Source organism: Pimephales promelas, chromosome 4 (assembly GCF_988280905.1).
Source record: "Pimephales promelas chromosome 4, fPimPro1.hap1.1, whole genome shotgun sequence".
NCBI lineage: Eukaryota > Metazoa > Chordata > Actinopteri > Cypriniformes > Leuciscidae > Pimephales > Pimephales promelas.
In genome coordinates, this window is record NC_142772.1 from 48,427,683 (window position 1) to 48,440,112 (window position 12,430).

General features: G+C 35.0%; 1 protein-coding gene across 5 annotated transcripts in view; it reads right to left on the reverse strand.

Annotated features, from left to right (window-relative positions):
• The window catches only part of mtmr4 (myotubularin related protein 4), a 73,420-nt gene that overhangs the window by 27,588 nt on the left and 33,402 nt on the right, over positions 1-12,430 (reverse strand). For all 5 annotated transcript variants that reach the window (XM_089130646.1, XM_089130648.1, XM_089130647.1 and 2 more), the window contains one exon: positions 4,001-4,090. In XM_089130646.1, the coding sequence (XP_088986772.1) occupies positions 4,001-4,090 (90 nt within the window). The remainder of the gene's footprint in view (positions 1-4,000; positions 4,091-12,430) is intronic.

Sequence of the window (12,430 nt, forward strand, 5' to 3'; positions counted from 1 at the left end):
AATAAACGACTAAGTGACTGATAACAGCATGTCAGGAGAATATACAGTCATATCGCATCCATCTCTCAGTCATTATACTCAGATTTACACCAGCCGCTGATGTAACAGCTCATATTTAAGAGATATTTATAGGCAATTTTATGCTTGTACTCCAGTGTCCACGAGTGGACTTTAGGAAAGGAGAAATAAAGCATGGTGGTGTCTGGTGTATTCTGCTGATATATGGGAAAACTGCATCCATATTACATCAACCGAGTGACACACAACGAGTCATGAAAGCAGTGTTGCTTCAAAGGGATCGGGTGAGCGCTGGGAGAACGACTCGTACCACAGATCTTCACCGAGAGAGTCTGACAACCCACACGACGGAGAACTGCTCCAAACACACATCACATGAAGACCAAATAAACATAGACTGAAGGCTGCGTGAAGGAGGATGCTTGCATTCGCGAATGCTGTTTATCTTTCGGCGAAAACAGTCATTGTTCCTCGATCAAAATAACAAAATATATGAGCACAGAGGCATGGCATTGTTATTAGGATCTCTGCATGCACATCTTTACATTTGCATCCCAATGCAACTGGATGCATGCGTTCATCTTTAAGGACAAATAATTATGGTAACCCCCTAAATAATCAAACCCCTAAATAATCAAACCCCAAATAATCCAACCCCCAAATAATCATCAAACCCCTAAATTATTAAACCCCTAAATAATCAAACCCCAAATAATCAAACCCCCAAATAATCAAACCCCAAATAATCAAACCCCCAAATAATCATCAAATCCCTGAATTATTAAACCCCCAAATAATCAAACCCCCAAATAATCATCAAACCCCTGAATTATTAAACCCCCAAATAATCAAACCCCCAAATAATCAAACCCCAAATAATCAAACCCCCAAATAATAAATCAACCCCCCAAATAACAGTCAGACCCCCAAATAGTCAAACCCCCAAATAATAAAAAAAACCCCCAAAAAATAATTAAACCCCCCAAATAATCAAACCCCCAAATAATAATCAAACTCCCAAATAATAATCAAACCCCCAAATAATAATCAAACCTCCAAATAATCAAACTCCCAAATAATCAAACCCCCAAATAATAATCAAACCCCCAAATAAATCACCAAACCCCCAAATAATCACCAAACCCCCAAATAGTCAAACCTCCAAATAATCAAACCCCCAAATAGTCAAACCCCCCAAAAAAGTCAAACCTCCAAATATTTAAACCCCCAAATAATCAAACCTTAAAATAATCAAACCCCCAAATAATCAAACCTTAAAATAATCAAACCCCCAAATAATCAACCCCCCGAAAAATAGTCAAACGCCCAAATAATCAAACCCCCTAAATAAATCAAACCCCCAAAAAATAATCAAACCCCCAAATAATCATCAAACCCCCAAATAATCAAACCTTAAAATAATCAAACCTCCTAAATAAATGAAACCCCCCAAAAATAATCAAACCCCCAAATAATTAAACCAAAAGATGTCCAGTCCCAACTCAAAGCGATTGTTTTCCTTAAAACAGTCCAAAACTGTTGTAGTGAGTTTTACACACACAAACATCAACCTTACAATAATGTGCACTGATGAATCGATCACAGTAAGACCAGGAACATGCCAAGAGTCCTTCATCTGGACTTTAAGTGCTGCATTTAGACTCGCAGGTTTGTGCAAAGTCATTGAATGACAGGCAATGTCGAGTTCTCCCACTCTTGTTCCCGTGGTTGTCCCAGCTGTATCGTGTCATTGCTTCGTCCTTTTGATTCATTTCACTCTTTTCACCACCACATCTACTATTCCCCATCTCCCCATCCCTCATTTCAGTTCCTTTACACTGATATTTCCTATGTAGTCTGAGGTGTGTTGACCCACTTATAAGATAAATATATTTTTAAATGTATAAACCTAATAATTATATTTACATTATTATCATTATTATAATTACAATAAAGAATAATAATTATTAGAGATGGACCGACGTATCGGCCAATAATCTGTTTCGGCTGAGGAAAGCCGAAACTTTGTCCATTTTTATCACAAAATTCATACAATTCATAAATGGGGTTTTGATGCTCTTAAATGTGACATGGCAGATCGCTGTAGAGCCAAATGAGAGGGTTTCCAGTAGTTTACAGCATTAGTTGGGAAAGTGTTTTGTTTCCTTAAGAAAATCAAACTACTGGTATCGGCAGATATAATTCTGAATTCTGATACGGACAAATGTTTCTGTATTATCGGTAAGGGCAGATGTAATTCTGAATTATCGGCATGAGAGCAGATGTAATTCTGAATAATCAGTATGAGCAGATGTAATTCTGAATTATCGGTAAGGGCAGATGTAATTCTGAATAATCGGTACGGGGAGATGTAATTCTGAATTATCTGCACAGCAAATATGTTTGAATTATCAGTACAGGCAGATGTAATTCTGAATAATCGGTACGGGCAAATATGTTTCTGAATTATCGGTAAGGGCAGATGTAATAATGAATAATCGGTACAGGCAGTGTTACGCGGTTTAACGTTGGGGACACTGTTGTGTTGTTCTTGTTCGTTTTGTTGTTTTCTGTTTCCTGCCTTATAGGTTATTAGTATGGACAGATATAATTCTGAATTATTGGTACGGGCAGATATTAATAATCGGTATGGGCATATATAATTCTGAATTATTGGTACGGGCAGATATAATTCTGAATAATCGGTCTGGGCAAATGTAATTCTGAATTATCGGTATGGGCAGATATAATTCTGAATAATCGTAAGGGAAAAATGTAATTCTGAATAATTTGTACGGGCAGATATAATTCTGAATAATCGGTAGGGGCAAATATAATTCTAAATTATCGGTATGGGAAAATGTAATTCTGAATAATCGGTACGGGCAGATATAATTCTAAATTATCGGTATGGGAAAATGTAATTCTGAATAATTGGTACGAGCAGATATAATTCTGAATAACCGGTACGGGCAGATATAATTCTGAATAATCGGTACGGGCAGATATAATTCTAAATTATCGGTTTGGGAAAATGTAATTCTGAATAATCTGTAAGGGCAGATATAATTCTAAATTATCGGTATGGGAAAATGTAATTCTGAATAATCGGTACGGGCAGATATAATTCTAAATTATCGGTATGGGAAAATGTAATTCTGAATAATCGGTACGGGCAGATATAATTCTAAATTATCGGTATGGGAAAATGTAATTCTGAATAATCGGTACGGGCAGATATAATTCTGAATAATCGGTACGGGCAGATATAATTCTGAATAATCGGTACGAGCAGATATAATTCAAAATTATCGGTATGGGCAAATATAATTCTGAATAATCGGTACGAGCAGATATAATTCTGAATAACCGGTACGGACAAATATAATTCTGAATAATCGGTACGGGCAGATATAATTCTAAATTATCGGTATGGGAAAATGTAATTCTGAATAATCGGTACGGGCAGATATAATTCTGAATAATCGGTACGGGCAGATATAATTCTAAATTATCGGTATGGGCAAATATAATTCTGAATAATCGGTACGAGCAGATAAAATTCTGAATAACCGGTACGGGCAAATATAATTCTGAATAATCGGTACAGGCAGATATAATTCTAAATTATCGGTATGGGCAAATATAATTCTGAATAATCGGTACGAGCAGATATAATTCTGAATAATAGGTACGAGCATATATAATTCTGAATAATCGGAACGAGCATATATAATTCTGAATAATCGGAACGAGCAGATATAATTCTGAATAATCGGTACGGGCAGATATAATTCTGAATTACGGCTATATATATCGGTGGAGAAATTTAGTATCTGTGCATCTCTAATAATTATTATTAAAATTCATTAGTATACTTAATTGTATCTAATTATAATCATTATACAATTATTTTATTATTATTAATCATTAATCATTAAGGACATGAGGCGAAACTCGTGGTCTGGTGAGTGAAACTGACCTGTAGAGCGTCGTCTTCTTTGACCAGCTCTTTCTGGGGGAACAGGTCCCGGGCCTGAATATACTCCAGGCTGGGCGGTCCCTCCTCACCCTGAAAACACACAACACACATTATTAGATATCAACTTCATAAAACAAACAGTTCAAACAACTTCATGCATGAGATACGAACATCGAGGGTCATATAATGGTGTCATTTAAACATGTCTGTCTAACTTGTGTAACTTCCTCATGCACACATATGGAGAGTGGAAACCTGTGTCTCTCATCTGACATTTACAGCAGTGACGTATCCGTTCTGCTCCGGTCAGAAAATACAATCAACCTGAGACGCTTGACTGATGGCGCGAGTGCAGGACAAATGAATAATTAGTTAGAGATGACAGACAACCATAACAGCTGTCATCAGAGAAAAACATCAACCATATTTAATATGTACCAGCGTGAGTTATGAGCAATTACTGAATAATTGGTCATATGACATGTACTACGAATGAATGGATGAGAAAAATCAACTATTTTTTTAAGACTGCAATCATTGATTTAAAAGGCAAAAAAAGAGCTCCAGATTTACTATGTACGCAATACGGATGCACAAAAAAAATCTGATTATTATTGTTATTCATTATTATTATTAAAACTATTTAGCAAATAAGAAATGACCTGTAAAATATAATTAAAATAATATTATAAAATAAATATTTAATGAAATACAATTTATTAAATTAATTATTCAATTAATTAATAAATTCAATTAAAATAAATATATTACAATTTATATACAATAATAATATTGTTATTTACTATTATTAAAACTATTTTGCAAATAATAAAAGAAAAAATAAAATGATTATTTAACAACTATTTTTAATACTACATATATTATCTTATATACATATATTATATTATAGATGTTTTAGATAACATCTATAATATTATCTAAAAAAAGCTAATTTAATATTTATGTCTCAATATCTTTATTTTTTTCAAATGTTAACCATCAAGCGTTTATTTGGCAGAAAACCACAGCTTCTTTCCTTTTTGGAAACAGTTACATACACTTCTCATTACAAATTATTATTATTATAAACTTTTTTATTATAGATTTTAACGCATATAATACAAAAATCTGTAGTAAATAAAACACTTGATGCTGTATATAAGAATGTAAACACACACACACACACACAGGACCGTGTGCTTCGACTAATCCAGCTCATTTCACACAATATTCATGCGCGTCAGAAACGGCTCTTCACAGGGTACGTGATCACCGGCATCTAGAGTGGATTAAACATTGATCTAAAGAGACCTTGAGCCGCCGTTCACATCACAGGATGAGGTGAAAGACCAGCAGACACAGGGGGAAGAAAAAAAACCACACACACTTTACAATGTGCAACAATCAAAGACTGCTTCCCGAAAAAAAATAGGAATGGCCAGAGCACATATTACACCGTGAGAAACATCTGAAGACTTCAACTAGAAAATGCAGGTGAACACAGTGTTCTGCAAGTTTCATCACTTCTTTCCACTTTGTGCAGCAGTTTGGGAATCAATTACCACACAGGACATGTTATGGTTACAAGTGAAATGAGCTTCAGCACGAGAACGCGTCGAGCACATCAGAGCCAGGTCACTGGACCGAGGAGTTACCGAGAGAAGACAAACATTACAGTCAGACGTACAGTTTATACATGATGCATGTACTTCAGAACATGCACAATAAGGCCAAGAGCTTTGTTTAAGAAAGTACTTTAATGCAAAAGTGACCCCTTAGGAGGACACAGCAATCTGATGTCAAAAGGTCAAAGGGCAGATGAACGTCTGCGAAAAAGACCAAGTGGAATTTTGCATTTTGCAAGTTGATTTGAACTGGACTGGACTATTTAACATGTCAAACAAGAAAAGACTAAAATAATTTCATATAATATGAATATGTGCCTTGCATATATTAAACAGCATTTTAGCTTTGTCCAGATACTGTCTCAAACATTTTATTTACTTAAAGTACCCATTCAAAAAAAAAAAAACATAAGTAGTATCTATATTTTAACATTGTAAAATATAAATAATATAAATTAATTAACTTTGAGGAGACTTTCTAATTTTAGTAATTTTGAGGCAAAAAAATTCCTAAAGTAATCTAGAGCCCGACCGATAAAGGATTTTGAAGGCCGATACCGATACAAATATTTTCGGGTTTTAAAATCCGATATTCCGATATATCGGCCGATATTTTTTTTATTTATATATTAAATTTTGTCATGCTTATTTAAGGTAAGAAAACTGATGGGGATGTTTTTTTAATTGTTATTCCAGCAATGTATGTATCGTGACCAACTCAACGAGTGTTGCCCACAGGAACGGTGTAGAGCGCCCTCTGGTGGACAAACTATACAACTTCAACACTCATGACATGGTTCAAGCGTGTTTCGTCTGTTTTTATTTTATTTTTGAAATATTCATTTATCGGCCATTATAACTGCCGATACCAATAGTTTGGAAAAATATCGGCCCGATATTATCGGACTGCCGATATATCGGTCTGGCTCTAAAGTAAACCAATATCCTGAATATTTTCAGCAGATTATATTTACAGTGGTTTTGCATTTGAATTTAGTGACTTTTAGACGTTCACACTATAATAAAAAATAATTACAACAATTTTTAATGTTTGTCTGATAGGGATAGTTCACAAAAAAAGTGAACGTTATGTCATTTATGGCTTTCAAAGTCACATTAGAATAAAGAAAAATGCTATTTTACTGTTTAATAATTGAGAAAGGACTGAAGTCACATGACGTATTATATACTTTGACGTCTACATAGGTGTACCAGAGTAAAAAGCATTATTTTCACCTTGCTAATGCAACTAGACAACTACAGATTCCTCAAAGTTACACCTTTCATAGCGTGTTCCTGAGGGATGACTGCATGTTTCTGGGAAGGTTTTGGTGTGTGTTGTTTACTTTATCAGTAGGGAGAGACAAAGAGCAAATGACCCAGACACACACTCCGTCTACGACGTCCCGCAGTCACACACACACACCCCGTCTACCACAACCAGATGGACAGAGGACACCTCTGTAAGTGTGTGTGTGTGTAGAGTCTCTAAATTGTAACCCGACTGGCACAACAGCAGCTGAACCAGCTGTGCCGTGAAACACACACACACACACACACTCTCAAAATAGACTGGACAGATTCAATCAGGCTTTTAAACATCACACACAAGAGTTTTAGTAACCAATACTTAAACGTTTAAAGTCGGCATTAAACAGAAGTTGCGCTAGTCTTTTCATCCCTATTGTGGCGTATACAAGATACAAGAACAAATGTGGGCGGGGCTTGATTTTGTCTGTGGGGAATTGATTGGATGGTAGTGGTTTGCTATTGGTTGATCACATGTGAGTGACAGGTTGCCCCACCCTCACTAATCAGAGAAGAGATGAGATATTTTGATTAAAGACTGAGGCACATGAATTTTAAATAATGATGTGCATAGATACATCATTTCTAATAAATGCTGCAAAATATTAAAATATACAGTATATATATATATATAAAAAAAACAGGAACTGTCATTATGACTTTTGGTCGCCCAAATCTGGAATATTTGGAGACATGCTTGGATTCACCATAGAATAAATAAAGAATATTTAGATGCAAGTTTATACACAACATCATAAATGCTGAAATCAACTTCAGTTCATGAGATTTTCAGACACCAACACTGCATTAGATCAGAAATATGGATTTAAAGAAAATCACTGTGCAATACTTTGATATAAACTCATGACTGCATTATAAGCTGTGTGAACTATTGCTCCGAATGATGCCAGTCTGAAGGGGAAAAGGATGTTCCCGATGAACAGAGTGACAGGAGAGGTCAACACCGGTCACACACACACACACACACACACAAAATAACAACTAGCAGATTCTGACAGCATTTAAGATGTGACATTTATGATTTTATATCGTAAACAAGGCAGAGGTGGTGCTTTTACCCATAGAAGCTCGCCTCACACAGCTGTATGAACACATGCCACACTCCCAGAATCCCCATGGGTTTACTCCCACAATTCCACGGGGCAGACGGTATTTGCCACGGTGACGGTGGCAAATATCAAACATATTTATATTAAAAAATAATGGGACAAAAAGAAATCAAAAGACATTTAGAATAGATAAAAATGTGCGATTAATCGCGAGTTAACTATGACATTAATTCGATTAATCACGATTCAATGTTTTAATCGTTTGAGCACTATAAATAACAAAAAAAATATTGCGCCATTGACTTTAGAGCCGGTTTTAGTCTATATCTGTTCCTCAAAATAGCAACGCACCAATGCGGCTGAAAACACACCTCGTTTTCAGACCAACAGATGGGCACAAATGCATTTGAAATGAAAAAAAAAAATGATAAGCGCGTCGGGCTGAAACTAGCAAAAACAGTCGCCGGGTGTAAGATAGGGCCTTAAGTGTGTTTTTGGCTGGAATGGAGAATAGATGGGAAAAGTTCTGTCAGTTGAGAGAAATGAATGGTTGCAGAGCTCTTGTATTAGCCAAAGAAATCTCTTCACTCTTCAGCCGCCCCCTTTATCCCATGTAAATTATCCAGCACTTTCTCCATTAAGCGGATGAATGGAAAGCCATTGTTTCCGTGTCCTGAGGCGTGGAGCCAGCAGAAACTCTCCACAGGCAACGAGCCAGAGATCGGCTCACAGAAACACCCTTGAAGGTGAAATCATACTGGAACCAGTGTGAGGCTGTCAGAGGGAGAACGCCATTCATTCAGGTTTACATGCACAACTTCCGTTTCGATCGGACTGAATTCATTCTGATCGATGAATCTGAACCTAGTGTTCACATGAACACTAAACAAGTGATCGGTTGATGTGCACGTTTATATGTCACAAGCTTCAAACCAGAATAGGTTTTTTGACATAACCGCTCTCCTACATTAGTTCTTTATATGTTTTACACAACAGATTTAATCAGGGTGGCTACAGGTATAAACAATTTAAATTTAAGACTTTTTAATACCACTTCTAAATTAAATTTAAGACAAAAGTTACGATGGAATTATAAATGAAAACTGAAAATATACAGTAATATTTCCAAGTAAACACACTGTCTGTTCAAAAATATGGTGAAATGACAATACAATTGTCAATTGCGTATGTGCGGTCGCCTGTGGTGGAGTAAAGTGGAGTGAAAAGAAATATAGAATAATAAAAATTATTAAGTATATTAATAAAGGCTTAGATTTAATTTACTAATAAAGGCATAGAACCAGTTTATTTATAGTGTACTGATAATAGTTTTATATAATTAGTTTGTTAATTAAATTAATAAAAAGATTTTAAAAAAAGACTGAGATATGTTTGGTTATTGTACCTTTTAATTAATAAATTAAAATTAATTCGCTATATTTCAGATCAATATATTTATTTTCCTTAATTAACCCTAACTTTATTCTCATCATAAGAATTATAAATAATTGATTTCCGTATTAAATAATACTACAAACACTTAAAAATAAACAGATTAGTGCCCTGTTTTGAGGACAAGAAATGAAACCCAATGCGATATGATGATGAATGTCCAAAAGATGAAACTCTGTAACTGCCACCTAGTGTTCAGTAGTGTTCATGAAAATTGAAAATTGATTTAAGACTTTTTAATACTTTTGCCACCCTGTTAATATTTACCCAATGTCTGGTCATAATTTAGAGTAAATAACCATATGAGCTGGTGGATTTTGTCCTGCTTCACTTCACAGATGCTGAGGAAAAGGAGAATTTTAGAATAACATGAAGGCTTTAGTCCGATAACTAATGGATTATTTGGTTGCATGTAAACGTAGCCAGCATTGAGAGTGCATAAGAAAAGAGACAAAGTCCGTGAACGGTGGAACAAGCACTAATGAACCAGGAACAGCACTGCACGATTTGGGGAAACAAAAAGGTAAAACCAGAGCCCTTAAAAGCCCTTCTTGTGTGTTTAAAGCTGCACTGAAACTGTCTTTTGGACCCCATTGAAGTCCATTATATGGAGAAAATTAGAGCCCGACCGATAAAGGATTTTGAAGGCCGATACCGAAACAAATATTTGTTGGTTTTAAAATCCGATATATTTTTTTTTTCAGAAACGCGCAACAAAACATTAACAGATTTCCCTAACATTAGTTATTTGTAGTTATGTATGAGTTTTAACTAAAACAATATGATAATGCATTTTAAAAAGAAACTTGTTTCTTTTAATGTCGCAACAGGACAGAGGAATCAAAGCTCATTAAATGTTAACGTTAGCGGTCTTCCACTGATGATAGTGGCATTAGCTAGCTTTGTGGTTAGCTAGACTATGATGAGCCATAATTTAGCAATGGATTACATCATAATGTAAATTGTAAAATATACATTTTCAATATAACAGGCCGAGCAGAGATGATCCGTCTCATTTCTATAACTGTCACGTGCTATTAAAGAAATACTTCAGTCACATTGTCAAAAGTTAAAAGGACAGTCAGTCAACTAAACTGTAAAAACGTTTTTTTATTTTATTTTTTGAAATATTAATTTATCGGCCATTATAACTGCCAATACCGATAGTTTGGAAAATTTCTAATATCGGCCGATATATCGGTCTGGCTCTAGAGAAAATCCTGGAATGTTTTCATCAAAAAACCTTCATTTCTTTTCGACTGAAGAAAGAAAGACATGGACATCTTGGATGACATGGGGGTGTGTAAATTATCAGCAAAAGTTTTATTTAAAAGTGAACTACTCCTTTAAGTTGCAATGAAATATCCTATAGTTACGTTTACGTTAACCTGCAGCAAATAAATCCCAAGCTGTTGCAGTGATGTTTGGATGTGGAGGCACCAGAAAAGAGCAATAAATCACAGAACTGAAATGAGAAAAGAGAGAGGGGGGGGGGGTGATAGATTTAAGATCAATCTTTCTGATGGGCTTGAGTTTTCAATCCATCACTCAGTGAATCCCATGAGCAATTCATCACGTTCTCCATCCTCAACGTATATCTTTTCTTTTTCAATAAGCCGACGGATCAGTTCTGCTGCGTTTGCGTTCTGGTAAAAGACGGACGGAGACATCACTGTGGTTTAGTCCAACACCCAAACCTCCAATGAAAAGATTTGACTCTCCTAAAGAGCCTCGGCTGCAGACGTGCTATAAAAAGCTCAGTGACACAGGGATCTTCAAACGCTGCAGTGAGAACACACAGACTCCTTAAACAAGTTATAGGACAGAAATAGGCCCGGGAACGAGGCCAAAACTGAGACAAAAACGCAAGCAGAACCCAAACGTACGACGAGAGGACTGAAGCAGAAAGGAGATGTGATATTTTTAGCATCACCGAGGCTAGAAACATTCTCACAACACAAACCAAACATTCAGACAACGCATTTCAACAATGCAGTCCTAGTCTATTTTTAAGTAAAACTATTAAAATCATAATTGATAAAGCTAAGATAAAATATAAATAGATGAAAATTGTGTCAACAAAAAACTAATTGAAATTATTGCCTAAAAATATTCAATCTTAAACTGAAATCAAATCAAAAATAAATCACTAAATAAATGATAAAAAAAAAAATCAAAATGTAAAAAGAAATGCCAATTCAAATAAATAATGCTAAAATGCCACTAGTCATATTATACATATTTATGATTTAATTGTATTTTCATTTTATTTACTAATATACATTCTTGCAATACTATTTTATTTTCAAACGCCACCCGTGGACAGGTGTTGAAAATTAGCATGTATGCTATAATCACTAAAAACAAATGCATATGGCTCGTCCACTGTAATTGTATGTCCATGTCAAATAAAGATATAAATAAATAAATAAAACTATAGTGCCAACAACCTCTGCAGGTTGTTTAGGTAATAACTATAAAAGTCAAGAGTTTAATTTAATTTAATTTACGTTTAATTACGTCCTCACTCAGATTCTCTTCAAACTGTCCAAAACAATACATTGTGCATATTTATTTTTCATGCATTTAATATATTAATTAATTTGTATTTACACTCTGAAAAATGCTGGGTTGTTTCAACCCAAATTTGGGTCAAATAAGGACCCAAATGTTGGGTTAAAAATAAAATGCAATTACAGTTGAAAGTGAAAGTTGAAGTTGGGTTACATTTTTAACCCAACATTTGGGTTTGTTCATATTCTACCCAAATTTGGGTTTAAACAACCCAGCATTGTTTAGAGTGTATTAAAATATCTTGACAGTATTGATATGAAGTGAAGCTTGTGTATTGAGAATCATTCACCTACATGCATAAAGTACATTTCTAGAAACCAAAAAGACTGCAAAAGCCTGGGTTACCATCTCACATCACCAAACATAGGAAACACAATGTTCTTGTGTCAAAAAAACAAGTG